A 26,996-nucleotide genomic window follows, 5' to 3' on the forward strand; every position below is an offset into this window, starting at 1 on the left:
GGAAGAAATAACACCAGATCTGAGCAATGTCTTTCAGAAAATGGAAGAGGAGAGACACTTCCTAGCTCGTTTGGTGAGACTGGCATTACCCTAATACCAAACCCAAACCAAAAAGAACTCATGTTCATAAATGCAAAAATCCTCAAAAATATTAGCAAGTATAATCCTGCAATACATAAAAGGAATAACACTACAACAAAGAAGAGATTATCTTTGGAATTCAAGGCTGAGTAATTTACCATATTAACAGTCTACAAAAGAAAAATCACATGATGCTATCAACACACAAAAAATTTGACAACATTCAGAATAGTTTTAAAGTTTCTAATGAGATTTCTTATTTGATCTGTGTGGTTTTTTTTCAGAAGTGTTTAATTTCCCAAGTATTTTTTGATTTTCCAGCTATCTTTCTGTTATTGATTTCTAGTTTAATTCCATTGTAGTCTTGAGAGTAGACATTGTATGACTTCTGTTCTTTTAAATTTGTTGAGATGTGTTTTATGGCCCAGAATGTGGTCTGTCTTGGTGAGTGCTCCACGTGAACTTGAGAGAAAAGTGTATTCTGCTGTTGGATGGAGTGGTCTATAGATGTGCATTGTATCTAGCAGATAAATGATGTTGAGTTCAACTATGTCCTTACTGATTTTCTGCCTGCTGGATCTGTCCTTTTCTGATAGAGGGATGTTGAAGTCTCCAACTATGATAGTGGATTCGTCTGTTTTCTCTTGCAGTCCTATTTGTTTTCACCTCACACAGTTTAATGCTCTATTGTTAGGTATATACATGGTAAGGACTGTTATATCTTCTTGGAGAATTGACCCCTTTATCATTATGTTATGCCCCTGTTTATCTTTGATAACTTCCTTCCTCTGAAAGCTGCTCTGAAATTAACATAGCTACTCCTGCTTTCTTCTGATTAGTGTTAGCATCGTCTATCTTCCTCCATCCACTTAACTTTTAGTTTATAAGTGTCAGTATATTTAAAGTAGGTTTCTTGTAGACAACACTTAGTTGGGTATTAGTTTTTGATCCACTCTGACAATCTTTGTTTTTTAATTAGTATATGTAGACCACTGACATTCAAGTGGTTATTAATATAGTTGGATTAATACATCTACCATATTTGTTACTGTGGTCTATTTGTTATTCTTGTTCCTTGTTCCTGTTTTTTTCTTCTACTCTTTTTCTTCTATGATTTTTTTTAAAGCAAATAAAGTTAGGTAATTTAATGAGCATAAATTAAGGGTGAATTAATTTAATGTTCAGAGGTATATTGGTTTAGAACCTGACATGAACATGCTGATATTGTAAACTTAAGATTCATATTTTTGTATGGAGAACTATCTATCATGCTAATGGTCAACAAAAGAAAGCTGGAGTAGCTATACTTATATCAGACAATCTAGACTTTAAAATAAAGACTGTATCAAGAGATGCAGAAGGGCGTTATATCATAATCGAGTCTATCCACCAAGAAGACCTAATAATTGTAAACATTTATGTGCCAAATGTGGAAGCACCCAAATATGTAAATCAATCACAAACATAGAGAAACTCATTGATAGTAATACCATAATAGGAGGAGACTTCACCATCCCACTCACAGCAATGGACAGATCATCTAATCAAAAAATCAACAAGGAAACAATGGCTTTGAATGACACACTGGACCAGATGGACTTAACAGATATATTCAGAACATTTCATCCTAAAGCAGCAGAATGTACATTCTTCTCCAGTGCACATGGAACGTTCTCCAGAATAGACCATATACTGGGACACAAATCAGCCCTAAGTAAGTCCAAAAAGATTGAGATCATACCGTGCATATTTTCAGACCACAATGCTATGAAACTTGAAATCAACCACATGAAAAAATTTGGAAAGGTAACAATACTTGGAGGCTGAAGAACATGCTACTAAAGAATGAAGGGGCTAACCAAGCACTTAAGGAGGAAATTAAAAAGTATATGGAAGTCAATGAAAATGATAACACCACAACCCCAAACCTCTGGGATGCAGCAAACATGGTCATAAGAGGAAAGTATATAGCAATCCAGGCCTTTCTAAAGAAGGAAGAAAGATCTCAGATACACAACCTAACCTTATGCCTTAAGGAGCTGGAAAAAGAACAGCAAATAAAACCCAAAACCAGCAGAAGACAGGAAATAATAAAGATTAGAGCGGAAATTAATGCTATCAAAACCAAAAAAACAGTAGAACAGATCAATGAAACCAGAAGCTGGTTCTTTGAAATAATTAACAGAATTGATAAACCACTAGCTAGTTTGATCAAAAAGATTCATATTTTTGTAAATTGATGGCGTATTCACTTTGTAGACCATTTCCAATTTATAAAAATATTTTTCAGTTGTAATCTCTCTTGAAGCTCACTTTATCTGTAATCTGTTATCTATCTTCACTTGTATTAAGGTATAAAATTATAAGATATTTAAAGTATGCAATATGACTGTTTGATAGCTGTATACATTATCAATAGTTTCCCCCCGTTGAGTTAACCCATTCATCACTCACAATAATGGTGTCATCAGTTATAGTCACCGTGGTATATAATAGATATTCAGACCTTATTCATTTTATAATTGACAGTTTGTAGCTTTTTACCAATGTTTCTCTATTTTCCTCACCCCTGAGCTCCTGGTAACCACTTTTATACTCTCTGTTTCTATGAGTTCAACTTTGAAAAACTTTTTTTTTTTTTTTTTAAAAAGGTCTCACATATAAATGATATGATGCAGTATTTGTCTATCTGTGGCTTATTTCATTTAGCATAAGGCCCTCTAGGTTCATCCATGTTGTTGCAGAGGTTTGGATTTCCTTCTTTCTCGTGGGTGAATAATATTCCATTGTATATAACTGTATCTATATATATATATCACATATGTATTATATATACATATCTGTTTCACTTTTCCTTTATCCATTCATCTGTCAGTGGACACTTTGGTTGTGTCCATAACTTGGTTATTATGAATAATGTTTCAGTAAACATGGGAGTGCAGATACCTCTTTGAGATAATGATTTTGTTTTCTTTGGCTATAAGCCCAGAAGCAGGATTGCTGGATCACATGTTATTTCTGGTTTTAATTTCTTGAGGAACTTCCATACTGTTTTCCATAGTGGCTGTACCAGTTTACATTCCCAGTAACAATGTTCCAGGGTTCCCTTTTCTACGTGTTCTTACTAGCATTTGTTACCTTTGTCTTTTTGATAATAAACATAGCAAGGCTGATCTGATACCTCATTGTGGTTTTGATTTGCATTGCCTGATCATCAGTGATATTGAGCATCTTTCATGTACCTGTTGCCCATTTGTATATCTTCTTTGGAAAAAATGTCCTTTTGCCCAATTAAAAAGCTTTTTCTATTGGTTTGTTATGAGTTCCTTGTATATTTTGTGTTTTCACCCCTTATTAGATATGTGGTTTGCAGATATTTTCTCCTATTCTACGGTTTACCTTTTTGTTGTTGATGATGGTTACCTTTGCTGTGCATAAGCTTTTTCGTTTGATGTGGTCCTACTTGTTTATTTTTGCTTTTGTTGCCTTTGCTTTTGGTGTCTAATCCAAACAATTATTGGCAAGATCAGTGTCAAGAAGCTTATTCATTGTGTTTTCTTCAAGGAATTTTATGCTTTTAGGTCTTATGTTCAAATATTTAATCCATTTGCAGTTAATTTTTGTGTGTGTTATAAGATAGGGGTCCAACTTCCCAACACCATTTCATAGCGGTTATCCTCTACCCATTGCATATTCTTGGCTTCTGTGTTGAAAATTCATTGATAATTAATGCATGGGTTAATTTGTGGACTCTCTGTTCTGTTCCATTGGTCTATGTGTCTGTTTTTATGACAGTACAATGTTGTTTTGATTATAATAGCTTTGTAATATAAAGTGTGAGGTCTTCAACTTTGTTCTTCTTTCTCAAAATTGCTGTTTATATGGAGTTTTAGGATTGCTTTTTCTATTTCTGTGAAAAATGCCATTGGAATTTTGATAGGGATTGAATTGAATCTGTAGATTGCTTTGAGTAGAGTAGACATGTAAACAATTTTAATTCTTCCTATCTGTGAACTCAGGATATCTTTCTACTTGTTTGTGTCTTTAATTTCTTTCTTCATTGCCTTTCACCTTCTTGGTTAAATTTATTTTGAGGTATTTTATTATTTTTGATGCAACTGTAAATCGGATTGTTTTCTTAATTTCTCTTTTTGATAGTTCATTGTTGGTGTATAGAAACACAACTAGTTTTTGTATATTTATGTTGTATTCTACAACTCTACTGAATTTGTTTATTCTGACAGATTGTGTGTGTGTGTGTGTGTGTGTGTGTGTGTGTGTGTGTGTGGAGTCTTTAGGATTTTCTATGTATGTCATCTGCAAATAGAGACAGTTTTACTTCTTTCTTTCTTATTTAGATGCTTTTTATTTCTTTTTCTTGCCAGATTGCTCTGGCTAGGGTTTCCAGTACTGTGTCGAGTAAAGTGATGAGAGTGAGTGTCCTTGTTTTTCACTTGATCTTAGAGGAAAGCTTTCTGTTTTTCAGTGTTGAGTATGGTGTTAGCTCTAGGCTTGGCATATGGGTTTTATTATGTCGTGATATATCCTCCCAATACTCAATTTTTTGAATCTTTATCATGGAATGTACTTGAATTTTATAAAATGCTTTTTTGCATGTATTGAGATGCTCGTATAATTTTCATCCTTCATTTTGTTAATGTGGTGTATCACATTTATTGATTTGCTGTGTTGAACCATGTTTGCATCCCAGGAATAAATCCCACTTGATTATGGCATATGATCCTTTTAATGTACTGTTGAATTCAGTCTGCCAATTTTTATTTGAGGATTTTTCCATCTGTGTTCATCAGGGATGTTTGCCTGTAGTTTCCTTGTAAATTTTCCTTGTCTGTCTTTGGGTAATGCTGGCCTTGTAAAATGAGTTTGAAAGTGTTCCCTCCTCTTTGATATTTTGGAAGAGTTTGAGATTTGGTGTTGATTCTTTAAATGTTTGGTAGAATTCACCTATGAAACCATCTGGTTGTGGACTTTTGTTTGTTGGGAATTTTTCAGTGACTAATTCAGTCTCCTTACTGGTAATTGATTGGCCTGTTCAGATTTTCTTGTTTCTTCACGATTCTGTCTTGGTAGGTTGTGTGTTTTTTAGGATTTTAGGTATTCTTCTAGATTGTCCAATTTGTTGGCATATAATTGTTCATAGCAGTCTGTTGTGATCGTTGGTGTTTGTGTGATGTCAGTTGTAATGTCTCTTTCATTTCTGATTTTATGTATTTCACCTCTTTTCTTCGTGAATTGGTGAATCTAGCTAAAGACGTGTTTATCTTCAAAAAAATTAGCTCTCTGTTTCATTGGTCTTTCCTGTGCCTGTGTAGTCTCTATTTCATGTATTTCCACTCTGGTCTTTGTTATTTCCTTCCTTCTACTAACTTTGGGTCAGTTCTTTCTTTACTTCCTTAGGTGCAAAGTTACATTGTTTATTTGAGATCTGTCTTTTCCCTTAATGTAGGCATTTATTTCTATAAACTTTACTGTTCAACCTGCTTCTGCTGCACACCATAAGTTTTGTTCTGTTGTGTTTCTGTTTTTGTTTGTCTCAGGATATTATTTGATTTCTCTTTTGAATTCTTTCACCCATTGGTTGTTCAGGGATATGTTATTTAATCTCCACATTTTTGTGAATTTTCCCAGTTTCTTCTTGTTTTTGATATCTAGTTTTATACCATTATGGTCATAAAAGATGTTTGATATGCTTTCAGTCTTCTTAAATTTATTAAAACTTGTTTTCAGTGTCCTAACTGAAATGTTCCATGTGTACTTGAGAAGAACGTGTATTCTGCTGCTGTTGGATGGAATGTTGTTTGTATGTTTTATTCGGCTATCTGACCTCATATGTAGTTTAAATCTGGTGTTTCCTTATGATTGTTTGTCTGGATGACCTATCCATTGTATATTTGCTTTATGTATTTAGGTGCTCTGCCTTTTGAGGTTTTGATTGGACTTTTTATATGACTCCATTTTCTCTCCTTTCTGAGCATATCGATTACACTTTTTTTTTAAACTTTCTAAGTGGTTGCCCTCTAGTTTGCGACACACAGTTACAACTGATTCAAGTCTACCTTCATGTAACACTATACTACTCTATGGGTAGTGTTCCTTGCAACAAATAATCCTGATTTATTCTTCCTGTCCCTTGTAACATCATTGTCATTCATTTCACGTATATATAAGTAAACATTATACATGAGCCTATGTATACTTACATACATAAGCATACATGGTCAAATACTGTGTTGCTATTATTTTGAACAAATTGTTAGATCAATTAAGAAGAAAAAAGTTTTTTTTTTGTTTTTTTTTGTTTTTTTTTAAATTTTTTTTTTTTTCAACGTTTATTTTTATTTTTGGGACAGAGAGAGACAGAGCATGAACGGCGGAGGGGCAGAGAGAGAGGGAGACACAGAATCGGAAACAGGCTCCAGGCTCTGAGCCATCAGCCCAGAGCCCGACGCGGGGCTCGAACTCCCGGACCGCGAGATCGTGACCTGGCTGAAGTCGGACGCTTAACCGACTGCGCCACCCAGGCGCCCCAAAAAGTTTTTTTTTTAAATTTTGTTTAATGTTTATTATTTTGAGAGACAGAGACAGAGACAGAGAGAGACAGAGACAGAGACAGAGTGTGAGCAGGGGAGGGGCAGAGAGAGAGGGAGACACAGAATCCAAAACAGGCTCCAGGTGCCGACCCGTCATCACAGAGCCTGCGTGACATGGGGCTCAAACTCACAGACCTGAACGAAGTCAGATACTTAACCGACTGAGCCACCCAGGTTTCCCAAGAAGAAAAATGTTTTAATGTTATCATCACTTGTTCCTTCTTCAGTGCTTTTCTTTATGTAGTTCTAAGTTTCTGATCTATATCATGTCCTTCCTTCTAAATAACTTCTTTTTAACATTTCTTGCAAGGCAGGCCTACTGGCAACAAATTCCCTCAGTTTCTATTTATCTGAGAAAGTCTATTTCTCTTTGATTTTTAAAGTAATTCTAGATTGGTGTTTTTTTTTCTTCAACACTTAAAAAAATTTTTTTAATGTTTATTTATTTTTGATTGTGAGAGAGAGAGAGAGAGAGAGAGAGAGAGAGAGAGAGAGACAGGGTGTGAGTGGGGGGAGGAGCAGAGAGAGAGAGAGAAAGACAGAATCTGAAGCAGGCTCCAGGCTCTGAGCTGTCAGCACAGAGCCTGACATGGGGCTCAAATTCATGAACTGCGAAATCATGACCTGAGCTGAAGTCAGATGCTTAACCAACTGAGCCACCCAGGGGCCCCCTCCCTCAACACTTTTAATATTTCACTTCATTCTTCTCTTGCCTGCATGGTTTCTGAGGAGAAGTCAGATGTCATTTGATCTTTATAACTTTGTGGGTAGAGTGTTTTTTTTTTTTCCCTCTGTCATCTTTAAGGATTTTTCTTTATCTTTGAGTTTCTGTAGTTTGATAATGATATGCCCAGGATACTGTTTTTTTTTTTTAATTTTTAAAAGTTTTCATTAATTTCTTTTGAGAGAGAGCGAGCAAGCATGAGCAAGGGATGGGCAGAGAGAGGGAGAGGGAGAATCCCAGGCAGGCCTTGATCTCATGAAGTTATGACCTGAGCCAAAATCAAGAGTTGAATGCTCAATGGACTGAGCCACCCTGGTACCCCATAGGTATATTGTTTTTAAGCATTTATCCTGCTTAGTGTAATCTGAGTTTCCTGGATCAGTGGGTTGCTATCTGACATTAATTTGAGGACGTTCTCAGTCATTATTGCTTCAAATATTTCTTCTGTTCCTTTCTCTTTCTTCTCCTTCTAGTATTCTCATTTTGTGTATGTTACACCCCTTGTAGTTGTCTTACAGACCTTGGATATTGTGTTCTGTGTTTTTGTTTGTTTGTTTTTTGTCTTCATTCTCTTTGCTTTTCAGTTTGGGAGGTTACTGTTCTCATATCTTCAAGCTCAGAGATTCTTTCCTCAGACATGCCTTGTTTCCCACTAAGCCTAACAAAGGCATTCTTCATTTCTGTTACAGTATTTTTTTTTTTTTTTTTTTTTTTACTTTGAACATTTCTTGGGTCTCTCTTAAGATTTTGATTTCTCTGTTTACACTGCCCATCTGTTCTGGCATTCTTTCTACTTTATCCATTAGAACTCTTAGCATGTTAATCATAGTTGTGTTAAATTCTCAGCCTGATGATGCCAACATCCCTACTATATCTGAGTCTGCTTCTGATGCTTGTTATGTCTCTTCAAACTGTTGTTTGCCTTGTAATTTTATTTGAATTTTTTTTATGTTTATTTATTTTGAGGGAGAGAGACAGGGCACGAGCAGGGGAGGGGCAGAGAGAGAGGGAGACACAGAATCTGAAGCAGGCTCCGGGCTCTGAGCTGTCAGCACCGAGCCCAATGCAGGAAAACCAAGAGATCATGACCTGAGCTGAAAGCGAATGCTTAACCAACTGAGCCACCCAGGCGCCCCAGCCTTGTAATTTTTTTATTGATAGCCTTGTGTGATGTGTTGGGTAAGGGAATAGCTATAAATAGGCCTTTAGTAATGTGGTGAGGTGTGGGGGAAGCAGAAGCATTCTGTGGTCCTGTTAGGTCTCAGTCTTTTAGTGAACTTGTGTTTCTAGACTGTGAGCTTCACAAAATTTCTCAATTTCTTTTCTGACTTTTGGGTGGGACACGATGGCTAGAGGGGTCTGGAGTTGAATACTGCCCTTTTCCCAGCTCAGTTAGGCTAGGCTCTGATTAGCTGGTTTCTCCAGAGAGCAGATCCTGTTAAGAAGAACAGAATACTCTGGCATGTTTCAAAATGGTTTTTTCCCCTCTGCTCTGTCAGAAGCATGAGGGGATTTTTCTCTGGTTGCTGTGGAACCTGGTGGAGGTCCAGGAGGGAAAACTCACTAACATGTGGGGGTCCCCTTATGACTTAGCCCACCTGGAGTTTGTAACACTCAGAGTTGTCTACACTGAGCCTCCAGCAGTTCATCATTGTTGTTCGTGTTGTTCCAGGAGTTAGGGTTCTGCTCTAGTAATTTGTGATTTTCTGTGTAAGCTTGTTGATTACTCTGATTTTGGAGGGAGCAGATTGCTCTGTGACCTAATATCTCATACATATCTAAGAAGAATTGTGGATTTTTCATTTCCTTTTTACTTGTTAGGGCAGAATGGCAGCTTCTAAGCTTCTTATATGCTGTGCTGGAAAATTCAGCTTGAGTTCATAATTAAATTCTCAACAAACTTGGAATAGAAAGGACTTTACTCAACCTGATAAAGGGCATCTATAAAAAAAAACAAAACAAAAAAACACCTATAGCCGCCTAATGGTGAGAGAATCAGTGCCTTCCTCCTAAGAGGAGGAAGAGGTGGGATGGCTACTCTGCAATTCCTGTTCAACACTGTGCTGGCAATCCTAACCAGTGCAAAAATGAAAGAAGAAATAAAAGGCGCACAGATTTAAAACAAAGAAATAAACCATCCCTGTTTCCAGACCACATGATTGTTTTTGTAGAAAGTCCCAAAGAATCTCCCCCCAAATTTCTTTGAACTGAAAGGCAAATTAAGATCACAGAGTGATCAAAATGAACATACAAAAGCCAGTTTTAGTTTTTTAATTTATTTTTTGAAGGCAGTCATATTTTCGTATGCTAACAATGTACAATAGCATTTACAAAGCCCCCAAAACATGAAATACTTAGGTAACAAAACATGTCCAAGTTTTGTATGTGAAGAACTAGAAGATGCTGATGAATGAAGTCACAGAAAACCCAAATAAATGGAAAGGCAAGGTGCTCATGGACTGGAAGACAACACAGTAAAGATACCTCTTCTCAAACTGATCTGTAGATTTAATATAATTCCAGTCAAAGTCTAATCAGGATTTCTTTTGTGGATATGACCAGCTCATTGTAAAATTTTTGTGAAAAGTAAAGAAAATAGAATAGTGGATACAGTTTTTAAAAGAAGAATAAAATTGGAAGAATTACATACCTGATTTGAAGACTTGGCATAAAGTTATAGTAGTCAAGACAGTTTGGTATTGCTAGAAGGATAGATACATAAGTCAATGGAACAAAATAGAGAAATAGATTCCTAAAAATACAGTCAGTTGATTTTTAACAGGGGAGCGAAATCAATTTAGTGAAGAAAAGATATAGTCTTTCCAACAGAAGATATTGGCATAGTTGGCCATCCATATGCCAAAAAAAAAAAAAAAAAAAAAAAAAAAAAAGAAGGGAAAAAAAGAAATTCAAGGCTTATACCTTCTACCAAAAATGAAGTCAAAATTGATTCTAGATCTAATTGCATAGACTAAAACTGTAAACTTTCAGAAGAAATCTTGGGAGAAAATCTTCATGGATTAGGCAAAGAGTTTTTAGTTGATTCTTAAAGCATGATCCATTAAGGAAAAAATTGATATGCCAGACTTCATCAAAATTAAAGGTGTCTATGTTAAGAAAATGTTAAAAGACAGTGTTAAAGATATAGTAAGATTAGGAGAAAATATTTGCAAATCACATATCTAATGTATATCCTGAATATACAAAGTATATATACAAAATATACACATTCTAATGTGTATCCTGAATATCCTCAAAATTCAACAGGAAGAAGGTCAACAACCTAATTGAAAAATGGGCAAAGGACTCGAGCAGATACTTTACCAACGTGGATATATGGATGAGAAATAAGCATGTGAAAAGACATTAAACGTTGTTAGCCATCAGGGAAATATAAACTGAAACCATAATGAGGTAACCCTACACACCTGTTGAAATGGCTAAACTTTTAAACAATCATACCAGGTGCTATGGAGTGACTAAAACTCATAGGAATCACACAGCCGCCCTAGAAGACGGTTTGGCAGTTTCTTATAAAGTTATAGGTACACTTACCGTATGACCCAGCACTTATACGTCTGGGTATTTACACTGGAGAAGCACAAGCTGTGTTTACACAGAAACCTGTATGTGAATGGTCGTACTGGCTCTAATTACAGTTGCCAAAAAGCTGGAAACAACCTAAGTGTTCTTCAACAGGTGGTTAGATAAACAGCTGTCTACATTCGCACAATAGGGTCCTACTGGTCAGTAAAGAATGAACTATTGTGGGGCGCTTGGGTGGTTCAGTTGGTTAAGCATCTGATCCTTGACTTTGGCTCAGGTCATGATCTGGCAGTTTGTGAGATCGAGTTCCGTGTTGGGCTCTGAACTGGGCATGGAGCCTGCTTAGGATTCATTCTCTCTCTCTCTCTCTCTCTCTCTCTCTCTCCCTCTCCCTCTCCCTCTCTCTCCCTCCCTCCCTCCCTCCCTCCCCCACTTATACGTGCATGTTCTCCCTCTCTCTATCAAAATAAATAAACCTAAGAGAATGAACTATTGATGCACAAATGGATAAACCCCAGAGACATTATACTGGCGTAATTAAAGTTATATGGAGTAATTAGAACAGTGTGGTATTATAATAAGAAAAGACAGATGAACAGAACAGGATAGAAGGCACAGAAGAGAACCTTTTAGCATATGAAAAAGTTGATATTATGAGTGAAAGAAGCCAGTCTCAAAAGATTATGTACTGTATGATACCATTTGTATGTCTTTCTCAAAAAGACAAAACCACAGGGATAGAGGCCAGTTAGTGGTTTCCAAAGGTTGGAGGTGGTGGGAGGAGGTGACCATAGAGGATATCATGAGGAGTGTTTTGGGGTAATGGGGTTGTTCTGTATCCCGATTGTGGCTATGGTTACACAGATCCATACAAGTGTTAAAATTTATGGAGTAACTGATTTACCATTGGTAATTTTTAAAAATACAATTAAAAATGATCTGTATATAATTTTCACACATGTGCATGTATGTGTATGTGAGGAGAAGGCCTTGAGCATAAACCACCAGGCAAACATTGGTTCCTTTTGGGCGCTGGGTTTACTCGTGACTTTTATTTTTGTTTGTGCTTTTCTGAATTTTCTAAATTTTTCCATACTGAACATACTATTGCTTCTATAATAATAATGCCTGAAGTTATTTAAATAAAACAAAACCCTTCTGGGGCTTCCCTTCAGCTGCAGGATGATGTGCCCCTGGCCTGTGCCCCACTCTTTGGTTCAGACACAAAGGCTGGCCTCTTGGGGCTTTAGCGGCCCGTGTTCTCCGTCACAGGCGTCACATGCCACCTGTCCGGGTGCATCCTCAGGGATCCGTGGCACTCCTCCTTTAATGTTCCATGTTTTTAAGAAGTGATTTCAGTCAACTTCCAAGGTAATGAAAATTCTGAGAATCCTCCAGACCAAATTTATAGGGGTTGACAGTTAAAACTCTGTAATACTGAGGGAGATGGCAAGAGTGAAGATCTTTCCTGTCGGCGGGGCCCAGTTCTGAATTCATTCTAAAGTGAACCGGTGTCACTCCACCCCAGGCTGTGGTGGGAATCTGTGATGTCACTGGTGTGGGTACAAGATAAATCCTCCCAGACTATGCATCACAGACACAGGCCTCAGTCACCATGTCCCCCGTGTGTCTCCCTGCTGTGCAGTTTGAGTTCATGATTGAGTCGATCCTGTACGCCCGGGACGTGTGGCTGAAGGAGGACGGGGTCATCTGGCCGACCACGGCCGCGCTGCACCTGGTGCCCTGCAGCGCCGACAGAGACTACCGCAGCAAGGTCCTCTTCTGGGACAACGCCTACGAGTTCAACCTCAGTGCTCTCAAGTGAGTGTGTGCTGCTGGGAGCGCAGACGTATTCCGGGGCCTCCTGGCTGTGCGAGCTGCGGGCTTCCTAAGACCGCATGACTTGTTGGTGGTAGAGCATGCCATGAGACTGATCTGAATTCACTCACATGCCTTGGAATTTTGCACGTGTCTTTCAGGCCTTTAAACTGGTAGCAGATGTGATGGGAGTTGAAATGTCCTTTGCCATCTAAGTTCTCAAATGTAATGGGAAAAACATGGTCATGTTTAAAACCAAGGCCCTTTATAAATATGTGGGCCGTTAGCATACAAATAGATCTTCCTACTACGAGCTGTAAACTTTTAAGGGATCAGAAAATTTATTATGAAGTCATTCCTGACAGTTTGCAAAGGAAACGATGCTGCAGAATAGTTGATTTCCTAATTTTATATTATGGATGCACTTGTATAGTTGAGCATCAGGTTTAACTATAAAATGATTTCCTGATAGGTCCTTCACGTTTTAAATGTTGCCTCTTCTAAGAAGGATGGTGACAGAAGCTGGCTGCTTCCCCTTCTGAGTGTGCCGTGGGAGTTAGGAGAAACCAGCAGCAGCCCTGGAAGTTAGGTTGGGGGGCCCACTTGTCAGAAACTGCAGGAAATTTAGCTTATGCGGTGAGTGCCAGGTGAGCCCGGACACCTGCTTGATGCCCACTTGGGCAGTTGACAGCAAGATGGTGGCCTTGGGAGTTTTTGGTTTTTGTTAATTCAAAAAAAGAAAGAATAATGCAAGGGTAAGAAGTCTGCCCCAGTTAGCATGTTGAACCATTGTACTCTCAACCCAAATCCCAAAAGGGATGGAGAGGAAGTGTCCCCGGCAGAGCCGTTCTGTAGTTCGTCTAGGGAGAAGTGGGTGGGAAGGGCCGGGGAGAATTAAAATAGAGCCGTGAAGAGCTGCCAGATATTAACATCTAAGCTACAGAGACAGGCGTGAGGGCAGCGTACTCCTGAGACCAGAAAAGACAGAGCAATGGACCAGGATGGACACACACACAACATGTGGGGAAAGTTGGGTGTGAGGGGCAGAGGTGGCAAAGTGTCGTGGGACCACAGAAGAGCCCCTTGAAACTTCTTTTCTCCTCATACCATACACTGAAATTTAATTCCACATGGATTTAAGAGTTTTGTGGTAAAACATCGCATCAGCTGTAGGAATCCGTGGGTCCCTATGTGTCAGGTCTTAGAAAGTCAACAGGAACAAGGAGGCACTGGACATCAGTCTGTAAAAATTGACAGCATCTGTATATCATCAGCATAAATACAATTTAAAAAGGCAGTGACTACTTAGAGAAGGTTACTAGCTGACAGATCCTAGAGTCATTTAGAAAAGATGAGTATCCAGTGAAATTATAGTCAAGTCATGGAAATATGCAAGTCACAAAAACCAAATAAAAATTACTGATAAATATTTGGAAAAAATTGCAGGATCATTAGTGGTTAAAATGCAAATTAAAATGAAATGCCATTTTTGCCTACCAGATGCGCAAAGATTAAATTAAAACAGCAGTTCTTGCTGCCTGAGCTGCAGGTGTGATGGCGGGGAGACGAGGCCGTGTGGCCAGAGCTGTGGGTGTGGCTGGCATCCACCCCCATCGCCCTCTGCCCCAGGGCCACGGCACGCTGCTGTGCACACAGTGTGGGAAACAGGCAGTTATCCGTAAGAATGCGGTTAAATTGCTACGTATCCATCAGATGGATGAATAGATGGTAAAACTGGTGGGACACAAACCATGTGTATAAAATGGCTTCCGCTTTGCATAAGAACATGAATAAATGTATCTCTGGGGGAGAAAATGACTAAATAGATCAAGGTACCAAGGCACAGTTTTCAAGTTCCACAGATTCAAGTTTCTTCTTTAAAAAAAATTTCTTTATGTTTATTTACTTTTGAGAGACACAGAGCACAAGTCGGGGAGGGACAGAGAGAGAGAGAGGGAGACACAGAATCGGAAGCAGGCTCCAGGCTCTGAGCTGTCAGCACAGAGCCTGATGCGGGGCTCGAACCCATGAACCTTAAGACCATGACCTGAGTTGAAATTGGATGCTTAACCAACTGAGCCACCCAGGTGCCCCTCACATTTTTTCTTTATACTTTTCTATGTGTTCCCAATTCGTTATAAATGCATAACTATTTTATCATCAGAAAGATATTAAAAATATGTACATATTGTGGAATCTTTATTAAAATGTTTACCTTTATTTGCTATTTCAGAAGTCACTGCTGCACTTAAGTTTTGAAACATTTCCGTGGTATATAGTAGGTTACTTTGGGCAAGTCTGGCAGTCAGCCAGTGGAGTGGGTGGGCTGTTGGGCGACAAGAAGATGACCCTGCAGGAGGCCCAGCGCTTGTGTCTTGTTTAACTGACGCAGCACAAGCCCTTCTCCAGGGGGCACCTGCAGGCCTTTATTGCAGAGTGACCTAGAACAGGAATATCTGTTTTATTTGCTGTGGGATATCTTACTATCCTGTACTCACCCTTCTTATGCCATGAGATGAAGTGCCTGCGTGAGGAGGTGAAGTCAGGTGAGTGACGGAGGCCTTGTGAGGTAGCGTCAGGCTCCTGCTGACCTTCTGTCGACCTGTCAGGAGTGGGGGGGGGAGGGGTCACCTCTTGGACTGCGGTCACTGAAACCACAACTGCACAGAGCAGACTGGGTCAGGGCCCTGCTGTGTGTGGTAGAGGTTGGTTTCCACGTGTGCAGGCCCCATGAATAGGATGTAGGCGGGAAGTGCTCACCTTGCTTGCACACTTGCCGGTCCGTCTGCAGGGACTCCCAGCCCTGCCTCAGTGCCCTCGCCGCAGGTGGTGGCTTGGAATTCCTGCTGATGCTGAAGAGAAAAAGCGAGAACCGTTGTCATGAATTTGTGTGTCAAAGCCTGAGATGCTGGTACCCGATTCTGAGCGGTTCCTTTGACTTTTTCCCTAGATCTTTAGCAATTAAGGAGTTTTTTTCGAAGCCCAAGTATAACCACATTTTGAAACCAGAAGACTGTCTCTCTGAACCATGCACAATATTACAGTTGGACATGAGAACTGTGCAGATTGCGGACCTAGAGGTGAGAGATGCGTCTTCCCTCTCACATTATGTAGGCGATGCGCACACCCCAGAACTTGCTGTGCAGATAAATGAATTCATGAACTTTGCCTTTGATTTTTCCAGTCTCTTTTCTTTACGTTCTGGTTTTGTATTTTATATTTTTATATTATTTTCTTTATAGTTAACCTCTTTAACATCATGAGCTATCTTTATATTCACATACAATATTTTCAGTATCTTCAGATTCTAATTTTATCCAATTTTATCATGGACTTTGAATTTAAATTTTTTTCTAGGTTTTTTTAGCTACTGTTGATGACAAAATTCTTTATACTTTCACTTACCCTGTGTTGCCACAGGGTGGCATTTGTGGATTCAGGATGTCTCGTTTTAAGAGTGCGCTGTGACGTGCGGGAGCTCAGCTGGGCCAAACAATGTGGGGACTGAACTGTTGAGTCTGCAGTTAGTTTTGCAGTATAGAGACTCAGCCTGGAACTTTCTATCTATGCAAAGAATTGAGAAGAAAAAGTATTGCACTCAAATTTGGGGGCAGAAAATTAGGCACGTGAGGCCCAAATTGCTTGAAACCTTTTGTGATTACGTGCAGCACTTGAATTTATGATGCAAGTTTTAATCCTTTCCTGAGGAGGAAATTTTATGTGGTTTTTGATATGTTCAGCCAAACTAGCAAGTTACAGATTCAGAATGACTGAAACGGGTGGTAGGGCTGCCTACCGCAGTGCAGTGTTGTGGGATTCGTGAAGTGAGTTGCTAATTCTTGCTCACACAGAGAGAGCCCTTGTGGCGTGGTGTCACATGCTTACCGAACCGTGTCCCTCTTTTATCGTTTGCTTGAACACAGACAATGAAAGGCGAGCTGCACTTTGAGATCAGGAAAGCTGGCACGCTGCATGGATTTACAGCCTGGTTCAGTGTTCGGTTTCAGAGCCTGGAGGAGGACGAGCCACAGCTGGTGCTGAGCACAGGCCCGTTCCACCCGTGAGTGTGCACCTCCCGCGGGGAGCTCCACAGCCCTTGGAAGAGCTGGGGCGGTTCACCTGCCTTCAGGTTGTCGGTATGACAACCACATGGCAGAGTCACGGATTTAGAGATCTGTCAATACTGGGTTGTTGACCTACACTCTCTCCAGACCAGCCTACCCCAGGCGTGGAGCGCGGTGTGCATGCGGTGGGCAAGTCAGGGCTGTGCCCCACCTGCCCCTGCACTGGGCTCCCTAGGCTGCCCTCCGACCCCTGCATGAAGAGGAGGAGCAGACTTCATCTTCCTCAGTTGCTCTGGACGCTGTTTCTGCTTTCTGTGGTCTAACACAAACACGGTCAACAGAATTCTAGGGCCTTTTGACTCAGACTCTTGGGGAAGGTCAGTGTTTCTTGAGGAAAATTTTGTGTGCAGTAATGATGCACACTTGCTTGTGCGTCCTGGGAAGCTGATGTCGTCTGCTTCAGTGCTGGACACAGCGGCCCCCGTGGAAATGCTGCCTTCAACTGGGGCCTTTGTAGCCCTGTTCAGTAACTGCCCTGGACCAGGGGTTAGATGCTGGCTGTGGCAGTGCGCCTAGAGGGACCCTAGCTGTCCTCCTGTAACATGGGAGCAGGGCTGAGGAGCTGTTTGGCCAGAGTGTCCTGTGGAGGTCCAGGGCTCCATCAGCTTTCCTTCTAGATCCTTCTGGGACAGATGAGAGTAGGAACACTAAAAACCCAGTGGGCAGTCGTGTGCCTGGGCAGTCTTCCCCTGGCGTGTCCGTACACAGCTGGTGTGGGGCAGGCAGGGCGCAGAGCCTGGGACATCCGCTCTCTGAAGCCCGGGGAGAGACCCTCATGGTGGTTGAGGCAGGAGGGAGCAGGACCTCCCTGAGTGTGACCGTGGGGCGCAGGCCCAGCGTCTGGCAGAGGCCACAGTGCGCAGTTGAGCCATGCTGTCAGAGCCGGTAGAAAGTGACGAGCTCGGGAGTGTGATCATTTCCCCCAAATGTTACAGTTGCCATGCTCCCCTTCAGCCTGACTCAACAGGAATGACAACTTATTTGGACTGCAGACTAGAACTCGGGCCTTGGCAGCTTAGAGACCGAGCAAAGGGCTCTGGGTGGATGCCTACTGTGCCAGGGTACGAGGGGCCAGGTACCCTCTGCCTGGCCACCGGTGTGCCCTTGGGGCCACCAGGGCAAGCCTCCTTCACCCTTCTGGAATCTGGGCAGCATCCAGGAGCTGGATCCTGGCTGGGTTGTAACTCAATCCTGGCAACCCATAAAGGCCGTCTGGATCGTGGAGTCGGGGGATGTCTGTCCTGCGGTCAGCCTGAAAAACCAGGCTCCAGAGAGGTGACCCTACACCCTGTGTCTTGCAGCACCACCCACTGGAAGCAGGTGCTGTTTATGATGGATGAGCCTGTTTCTGTCCTCATGGGAGATGTGGTCACTGGCTCAGTTGTGTTGCAGAGAAACCCCGTGTGGAGGAGGCACATGTCCGTGGCGCTGAGCTGGTCCGTCACTTCCACACAGGACCCCACATCACAGAAAGTAAGATATTTGGCTGTAAAATCAGGTGCTAGGGTGCTGGTCCTGGGAGACGGGTCTGTGGTGATCACAATGGCCAGACCACACGGCCTTGTCTGTCTGTGTCACTTTTCTAACCTTCCTGAGGGGACGTGGATGCTGTTATTTGCAGAACGGGAAACAGAGGTGCCAGAAGGTGAGTCTGTGGGGGCCGAGGCCCAGCCCAGGCTAGGGCCACCCCTTCCTGTGTCCGGGAGGCCCCGGTGGAGAAACAGGGCTGGGACCGACCCTCTGCGGGGGCCTTCAGGTGGTGGGTGATGTAGGTGTGTGGCGTGAGTCACCTTCCGACCGTGGCAGCAGTTTGAGGCCTGAGGAGCCGTCCTTCCCACAGTGAAACGGTGAGGCCTGGCGGGGCCTTTGGCATCATGTCTCACAGAGGCTGCTGAGCAAAGGATTCTCTTCTCAGACTCAGGGGTAATGTAGGACAGAAAAGAAAATCAGATGGCTTCTCTTTATGTGTTAATACCTGTTTTATGCTTTGTTTTATGATAACTTTTCAAATTTAACTTATTTTTTAAATTTACATCCAAGTTAGTTAGCATATAGTACAACAACGATTCGGGAGTAGATTCCTTAATGCCCCTTCCCCATTTAGCCCATACCCCCCTCCGTTTTATGATAATTTTATGTTAAAATTTTAACGTTTGTCATTAAAAAAAAATTCTGTCTCTGAATGTCATTCTTTTGTACAATATTAAATTACTTTTAGGAAATCCTGCATGTTAATCAGACTAAAGTGATTTATTATTTGATTGATTTGTTTTCTTTTTCAGGTTGGAGAAAAAGTCTTTCCCATCTGGAGATGACAGTTGAAGTTCTGTGGGAAGCAGCGTGCAGATAGTGCAGGAATGAGCCTGAGTGAATGAAGATGTCCTTGGATGTGAGCACATGTTGTTGCGAAAGCCGTGAGCTCTCTCGGCCTGACGGGGGTACCCCCCGGAGCTGTGGGCTCAGTCTGTCCGTGGGGTCCTTCACAGACGGCTGTGCTTGGGCTCGGCGGGAACTCCCTCACCACTGTCACTGCCCGTGTCTGTCCTCTAGAAGTAGGCTGTGTTTCCAGGTGTCCACAGTGCTGGCTTGTGGGTAAGTTGGTGGCACAGTGTCCCTAAGCTAGGTCTAGTTCACAACTCGTAGGACACACACACACATCAACCTTGTGCGCCTGTGAAAGTGTTCACGCATCATGTGTTCATGGTGTCTTTGCTGCCCTGGTTCCTCCCTCACCATGCGGAATGTGGGACTGCACAAAGCCGTGCAGGACCTGCCGGTGGCCATGCATGTGACGGGACTCTGCATGGATAGTACAGTTGTAGAGACGTCTTCCAAATAAATTATGTGTTGGCACATAGCACGTGCTCAATAAATATTTTTAAATAAATGAATGTTGGCGTGTGTCCTGTTTCTGTGTACACACGTTCTTTTTACAAGCATGGGATCATGCTATATGCATTGCTTTGTAACTTTTCTCATCTAATATGAAGAAACTTCCATGCCTGTAGGTATGTGTCTACATTTTTGTGTGTGTATTGTTTTGAATTTTAATTAGCTTTTTATTGAACTATAAAATATATACCCCAAACTGCATAGGTCACATGTGTACAGATGGGTGAAATTTCTTTCTTTTCTTAAGTTTATGTATTTACTTTTGAGAGAGAGAGAGCGAGAGAGCGAGCGAGCACATGAGCAGGGGAGGGGCAGAGAGGCGGGGAGAGAGAGAATCCCAGTGAGGCTCTGCACCCTCAGCCTGGAGCCAGACATGGAGCTTGAACCCACAAACTCTGAAATCCTGACCTGAGCCAAAATCGGGAGTCAGAGTTTCAACTGACCGAACCACCCATGTGCTCTGAGATGGGTGAAATTGCACAGAGTGGACATCCATGTAACTCGCACTCACTCCAAGACACTTCAACCCACTAGGGACCTAAGTGCGCCTTCCACTCAGTACCCTCCAAGGGTTATGCCTAACCTCTAACAGTGTAGATTGGTATGCCTGGTTTTGAACGTTATATGAGTGGAATTATAAATTGTCTATTTTCTAAAGAGTATTCAGTCAGTTTATGTCTTCTTAAAATTCATAGGTTGGACACTAACCCCCAGAGTGACAATATTAGGGGTCAGGGCCTTTGGGAGGTGGTCAGGCCATAAGGAGAGGCCCCCACGATGGGATCAGTGGGGGATCAGCCCATCTAGGAGAGTGTCCAGAGGGCACCTCTCCCTGCCCCCACGTGAGGGCCCAGTGGGAGGAGGCCGTCTGAGAGCCAGGAAGCAGGTCACCAAATGGGCTTGTGCCCTGATGTATGTCCAGTCCCCAGACCATGAGAAATAAGTTAATGTTGAAGCTGCTCAGTCAGGGTGGCCTGGTGTGGCAGCCTGTGCGGTGTAAGACGGTACCCTTTTGTGTCTGCCTTCCTCAGTTCTCGTGATGTTTGTGAGACTCGTCCGTGGGTTGTGTGCACGCGTGGCCTTCATGTTGCTGTGTGGTGTCCTGCTGTCTTATGTACCACTCTCTGCGGGTCTTCCTCCACTGCTGGACAGCTGCATTGTTCCCCGTGTTCAGCTAATGGGGTCTGTGCGGGTGTGTGTTTGGAGCATGAATGTATGTGCACGTTTCTATTGGAGGCACACCTGGACTTGAGCTTAACCAGGTACGAATGGCCGGATTGTCCTTCACAGTCAGAGAGCCTTATGTCCATACGGCAGGCCTGCAGGGCACTGCGATGCACATGTCAGTCCCTGCTGTCATCTGGGGTTCTCATCTCCACCGGCCTGGTGGGTGTATGGATGTAGTGGTTGATTGTCTGTTTCTCATTAATTTTGTGGGGGTTCTTGATGTAATCCGGCTGGGAGTCCTTCAAAGATTTGTTCTGTGAACTTCTACTCTGGCTTCTTCTTCCCTCTCTTTGGAGTATTTTGATAAACAGAAGTCTTTCTTAAGTTTTACTTTGTTCAGTTTGACATTATTTTTCCTTATGAGTAATACCTCCTGTGTCCTGTTTAAGGAATCTTCTCCTATTCCAAGATCTATAAGATGTTCTCCTGGAGTCTCTTCCATAGCTTCTATTGTTTTTACCTTTGGCACATAAATCAGCACTCCACCTGGCCTTGGTTTCTGTCACTGATGTGAGGGAGGGGGTTGAGATCAATTTTCCCCCATGAGGTAGATGCTTAGATCATTGGTTTTCAACTTTTTCCTTTCCGACACTTGAGTTTTCCTCTAGAGCTGCTTCAGCTGCAACAACTCATCTCGATACACTTTTAGTGTCTCCTGGTTTCAGGTATTTCCTAATTCCAATTCCAATTTCTTCTGTTGTACCATGGGCTTTTTTTTTTTTTTTTTTAGAAATTTTGGCTTAATTTCAAAAGATGGGATTTTCTAGTTATTTTTCCTTATTAATCTCTAGCTCAATTTCACCACGGTCAGAGAACAACCTGAGTGATTTCAACAACCTGAGTGGTGTTCGCAAGTTTTTGAGAAGAAAGTGTGTCCTGTAAGAGGACATGGAGCTCTCAATACACCATTAAGGTCACGTCTATCAGTTGTGTTGTTCAGACACTTAGATCGTGACTGATGGTTTTGTCTGCTTGTTCTGTCAGCAGGATTTAAAGTCTCTTAGTTTGCTCAGGTGTCCAGAACAGAACACCGCAGGCTGGGTGGCTGAAACAACAGGAATTTAACTCTGGAGGCTGGGAAGACCGAGATCAAGGGCCAGGACAGCTTGGTTCTAAATGGCCACCTTTTCCAGGTGTCCTCCCATGGCGGGGAGAGGGAGCATGGGCTCTCTGGTGTCTCCTCCTGTAAGGACACATCCAACTGGGTGAAGGCTTTACCTCAGTGACCTCATTTAACCTAACTGCTTCCTTAAAGCCCTCGTCTCCAAATACAGATACATTGGGGGTTAGGGCTTTGATATGTACTGAGTGTTGGTGTCCCTCCAAAGTTCCCGTGTTGAAATCTAATCCCCTAATGCAATGGTGTTAGAAGCTGGGGCCTTTTGGGGGTGATTAGGTCATGAGGATGAAGACTGCATGAGTGGGATTAGTGCCCTCATAAAAGAGACCCCAGAAAGCACCTGGTCCCTTGCTCCAAGTGAGGGCACAGTGGGAAGGCCATTTGGAAACTGGAACAGGCTCTCACCAGACACCATGCCGTCACCTTGATGTTGGACTCCCAGCCTCCAGAACCATGAGAAATGACCTTAGCCACCCAGTCTGTGATCTTCTGTTATGGCAGCTGGAGCAGACAGGCTTCAACATACGGAATTTGGAGGACACAGTTCAGATCATAGCATCCTGCCTCCTGGCCCCCAAAATTCAGGTCCTTTTGGTATGCAAAATACATTTATTCCACCCCAACAGCCCCAGAGTCTCAACCTATTCCAGCACCTGCTCCAAAGCCACCTCTACGCCAGACCTTGGGGCAGAATTCTGGAACGGCGACGGGACAGGCACATTGTAGACACTGCGTTCCAGAGGAGAACTTGGAGGAACAAAAGGGTTAAAACCCGGCGAGGTAAATTCCACCAGCTCCTCAGGACCCTTGACCCTCCTTGGTCAGATACCCACTGGGACAGCAGCCCACCCTGCTGCTCTATGGGGAGGGAAAGACGGTGGTGGGTGTGAGGGCCCTGGTGCCCTTCCCTTTCCTGGCTGGTGGCTCTGCCACCAAACCCACCTTCCTCCTGCTTCTAACACTTGCTCTGCGGCTTCGGTCTTCAGCATTTTTATCACAGTGTTTCTGTGTAAACTTTTTATTTTATTGTATTTTTTTTTTAACTTTTTTTTAAATTTATTTTTGAGACAGAGAGAGACAGAGCATGAATGGGGCAGGGTCAGAGAGAGGGAGACACAGAATCCGAAACAGGCTCCAGGCTCCGAGCCATCAGCCCAGAGCCCGACGCGGGGCTCGAACTCACGGACCGCGAGATTGTGACCTGAGCCGAAGTCGGCCGCTTAACCAACTGAGCCACCCAGGCACCCCAATTTTATTGTATTTTTAATTTTTTTTAATGTTTATGTATTTTTGAGAGAGAGTGTGTGAGCGGGGGAGGGGCAGAGAGAGAGGGAGACACAGAATTCAAAGCAGGATCCAGGCTCTGAACTGTTGGCACAGAGTCCGAGGTGGGGCTCGAACCCACGGACTGTGAGATCATGACCTGAGCCGAAGTTGAATGCTTAACTGACTGAGCCACCTAGGTGCCCTGCAAACTTTTAATTTTTATTTTTTATCTTTATTTTATTTTATTTTTAGAGAGAGAGAGAGAAAGTGAGTAACTGCAGAGGAGGGGCAGAGAGGGAGAGAGAGAATCCCAAGCAGGCTTTGTGCTGGCAGCACAGAGCCTGATGTGGGGCTCGAACTCACGAACCGTGAAATCATGACCTGAGCTGAAATCAAGAGTCAGACGCTTAACCAACTGTTGCCCCTCTGCGTAAACCTTTAAAACAGCCTGGAGTTCACAGAGCTTCTTGAATCTGTGGGTTGATATTATTCATCAGCCTTAGAACATTCTGGAGATTTTTGCTTTACTTGTTTCTGCCCTGTTTTCTCTCTTCGTATTGGCTTCCAGTCACACATTTGCTAGCAGACTACTTGCTGTGCCCCCGCCGACTCTACAACCTTTATTTTTCATTCTTCTTGACACCTGTGCCGCCACTTCGCTGTGTCCCATGACCTCTTCTCCACCTCCTGCTGCCCTCTCTTCCATGTCTGATCCTGGGCTCCTGGGGTGCTTCCCTGGCCATGGCCATGGTGAGTATGGGGTACTCAGGGTACAGAGCCCCTGGTTTTTTTCAATACCTGGGAGACACCAAGCAGATGGTACAGATGAGCTTGCACCCTGGAGGACAGGAGGAAGGGGAGGCAGACCCAAGCCAGCAGGACGGAACATTCCTTGGAGCACCAAGTGGGAGGTGCAGCCCAGAAGAACTGCCTGAACTTGCCGAGTCACCTGTTGTCATAGGGTGTCTGTGGCCATGGGTTCCAAGGAAACTGAGTGTCAGTGTGGCTCCTGGAGCAAACACATGGTTGGGATGGCCAGGGACCACTGAAAACCAAGTGGGGGATGGGTGAGCCCACAGGCTGGTGCAGTGGAGCAGGATGGAGACTGTGCTTGGGTGATCTGGTGCGGGAGGAGGAGGTCACTTTGCAGATATGGTTGGAGCTTGTCTGTAAAATGTGGAGATCTCCCAGGAGGAGAGGCTGAGACTCCAGCCCTGTGAGGATGCGCAGGAGGCTTGGGTCCATGAAGCCCCACCGGGCCACCGTCCTCTGGGCATTGGAGGTGAGTGGGCAGACGGCGAGAAGGGCCAGGCTGGGGAGGAATCCAGGGAAAGGGTGAAGGTCCTAAGTAACAGGTGAGGCACCATCGGGGAAACAGTTCTGTCTCCAGCTGGCTCACCAACTGGGGCAGGGCCACAGTGGCATGGAATTGAGGGTCCCCCTCTCACCACCTACCCCTCACCACAGCCATGTCCTAAATGGAGAGAAGTGGGTGTCAGAGGGCTGGCGGAAGTTGCAAAGGGTATCTCCCTGGCTGATCCTGTGACTCAAGGTTCCTGTCACAACCAAAGAACAAAGGCAGTGCTCCCCAGAAGCCCTGACCTGCCCAGGGGCGCCAAGCACACAGCCCTTGTGCCAGGCGGGAGCCCAGTCTGGGTGCACGGGGGCTTGGTCCTCACGGTGCTCCCTTCTCGTCAGTGGGGCTTGCTCTCTGCAGCACATCTGGAGTCTAGCCAGGGCTCTCTCTGCAGCACGTCTGTAGTGACAAGGAAAACCTGTGCGGCTCTGACTGCAGTCCTTGGAAATGTAACTGAATGAAACACCCCCTCCTCCTTTGGTTAAAGAATGGTACACTACTTATCTAGACTTAAAATGCACTTTTTGGGGTGCCTGGATGGCTCAGTCGGTTCAGCACCCTACTCTTGATTTAGGCTCAGGTCATCTCACGGTTCATGAGATTGGGCCCTGTGTTGGGCTCTGCACTGATAGCCTGCTTGGGATTCTCTGTCTCCCCTCTCCCCTGCAAATAAGTAAATAACCTTTAAAAATGTACTTTTTATCTTTAGTGAGAACATGTGTACATACTTACAAACCTAAAACTGAGGGTGGAAGAAATGTGTGGCTACATTACAATAAGTTTTAATTAGATAATAGATGCAATCTAAAATTTTTCCATTTCTAAAAATGATATTAAAAAAAGACTTAGAAGAGACGCCTACTCATGTTACACCAAATCGAATATTCAAATGTTTCTAAAATATGGTTTCTCATTCATGGTAACATTACACCAAACATGTTTCTGGGTCTGTTGGGGTCTGGTCGGGCCAGGACCCATCAGTGGTGTCACCACTGCACACCTGCCCTCCTTGAAGCCCCAAGTCTGAGCTGATGGCCATGCTTTCTATATCCGTCGAGAAAACAAAGCAACCATAAGAGAGCTTCTACACTCTGGAGAACAAAGCCAACAAACTCAGCAGGTCAGGTGATGGTAGGGCTGTGAAGAGAATGTTCTGGATGCTTACATCAGGAGTGAGAGACGCTGTCAGTCTGGGTGTAGTTCAGAGGGCGGGTAGAAGACACGTGTCTGAGAAGGTGGCCTGAGGAAAGTGGGCTCTGCAGGCAAAGGGTAACAGTGCAAAGGCCCTGTGGGGTCGGGGTCTCCGCAGCCTCTGGGCACTGGTCCTCCCAGGGCCCTCCCCACCTCAGCCCCTCAGAGTCTCTAGCTACCGCCGAAAAAGCTGCAGAGCCCCATCCTATATCATCCAGAGTGCGAGTAGCTTTCCAACGCCCTGACTCCCAGCCCTTCTCCAGAGTCCTTGCTGCCATTCCTTTCTGGCTCTGGAGCTGGGCAGACAAGCAATTGGCCCTTGCTTGGGGCAAGTTGTGTTTAGGAATACCTGTCTGCTCACTGGTCCTGGTCCCCGCTGTGTGGTTTCTGTGCACCGAGTCCTTTGCATCCTTGAACTGACAGCTGTGAGCATCCGACCCCAGAGGCCACGAAGCAATCTCAATATTGTGACAGGAAGACCTCGTGTGAGATGCATTTGGCTGGTTCTTTACAAAACATGCTTGGCACACATGCAGATGGCGCCCCAGGGGTCCAGACCGGGTGCACAGGGCTTCTTTCTCTGGAATTCAGCTGCCGACTCCATCAGCAGCCTTTTTGCCCAGCAGGGAGCTAACTAATGTGTGTGCAGCCATGTGAGCTCAGATGAGACCCCAGGCCGCAGGACTACCAGCCACCGTGATCTCTCTGCCAGGCGACGGCAGGTTTGCAGCAGCAGGTTCTCGGCTCCCCCTTGCCTCAGGCAGACATAGGCTGGGGCGTCTGAAGGGCTGTTGCTGGCCTGGGTCCGGCCTCTCAAGTTTTTCCTTCATCTTGGCCAATCCGTTCACCAGGGGTTCTCTGAGTGTGAACGTTCCTGCTCGGCAAAGGGGATGAGAGGCCCACACCTCAGCACCGGTGTTTTCAGCCCTGCGGGGCCCATTCTTCCACACAAGTCACCCGACAGCCAGCACCAAGGGCAGGAACTCCCTCCCCACCCTACAGCTGAGGTGGGTCCAGGCACAGCATAGGTATAAACCTG

At 43.7% G+C, this 26,996-nt stretch overlaps 1 protein-coding gene across 3 annotated transcripts in view; it reads left to right on the plus strand.

Moving 5' to 3' along the window:
- Window positions 1–19,795, plus strand: part of PRMT2 (protein arginine methyltransferase 2) — a 37,789-nt gene extending 17,994 nt beyond the window's left edge. For all 3 annotated transcript variants that reach the window (XM_047099004.1, XM_047099002.1, XM_047099003.1), the window contains exons 7-11: window positions 12,608–12,783; window positions 15,731–15,860; window positions 16,704–16,840; window positions 18,206–18,377; window positions 19,187–19,795. In XM_047099004.1, the coding sequence (XP_046954960.1) occupies window positions 12,608–12,783; window positions 15,731–15,860; window positions 16,704–16,840; window positions 18,206–18,377; window positions 19,187–19,219 (648 nt within the window). In that variant the 3' untranslated portion in view covers window positions 19,220–19,795. The remainder of the gene's footprint in view (window positions 1–12,607; window positions 12,784–15,730; window positions 15,861–16,703; window positions 16,841–18,205; window positions 18,378–19,186) is intronic.
- Window positions 19,796–26,996: the final 7,201 nt, after the last annotated feature.

Source organism: Lynx rufus, unplaced genomic scaffold, assembly GCF_022079265.1.
Source record: "Lynx rufus isolate CCGP_SWC_20201006 ecotype Redwood Valley unplaced genomic scaffold, mLynRuf1.p SCAF_5, whole genome shotgun sequence".
NCBI lineage: Eukaryota > Metazoa > Chordata > Mammalia > Carnivora > Felidae > Lynx > Lynx rufus.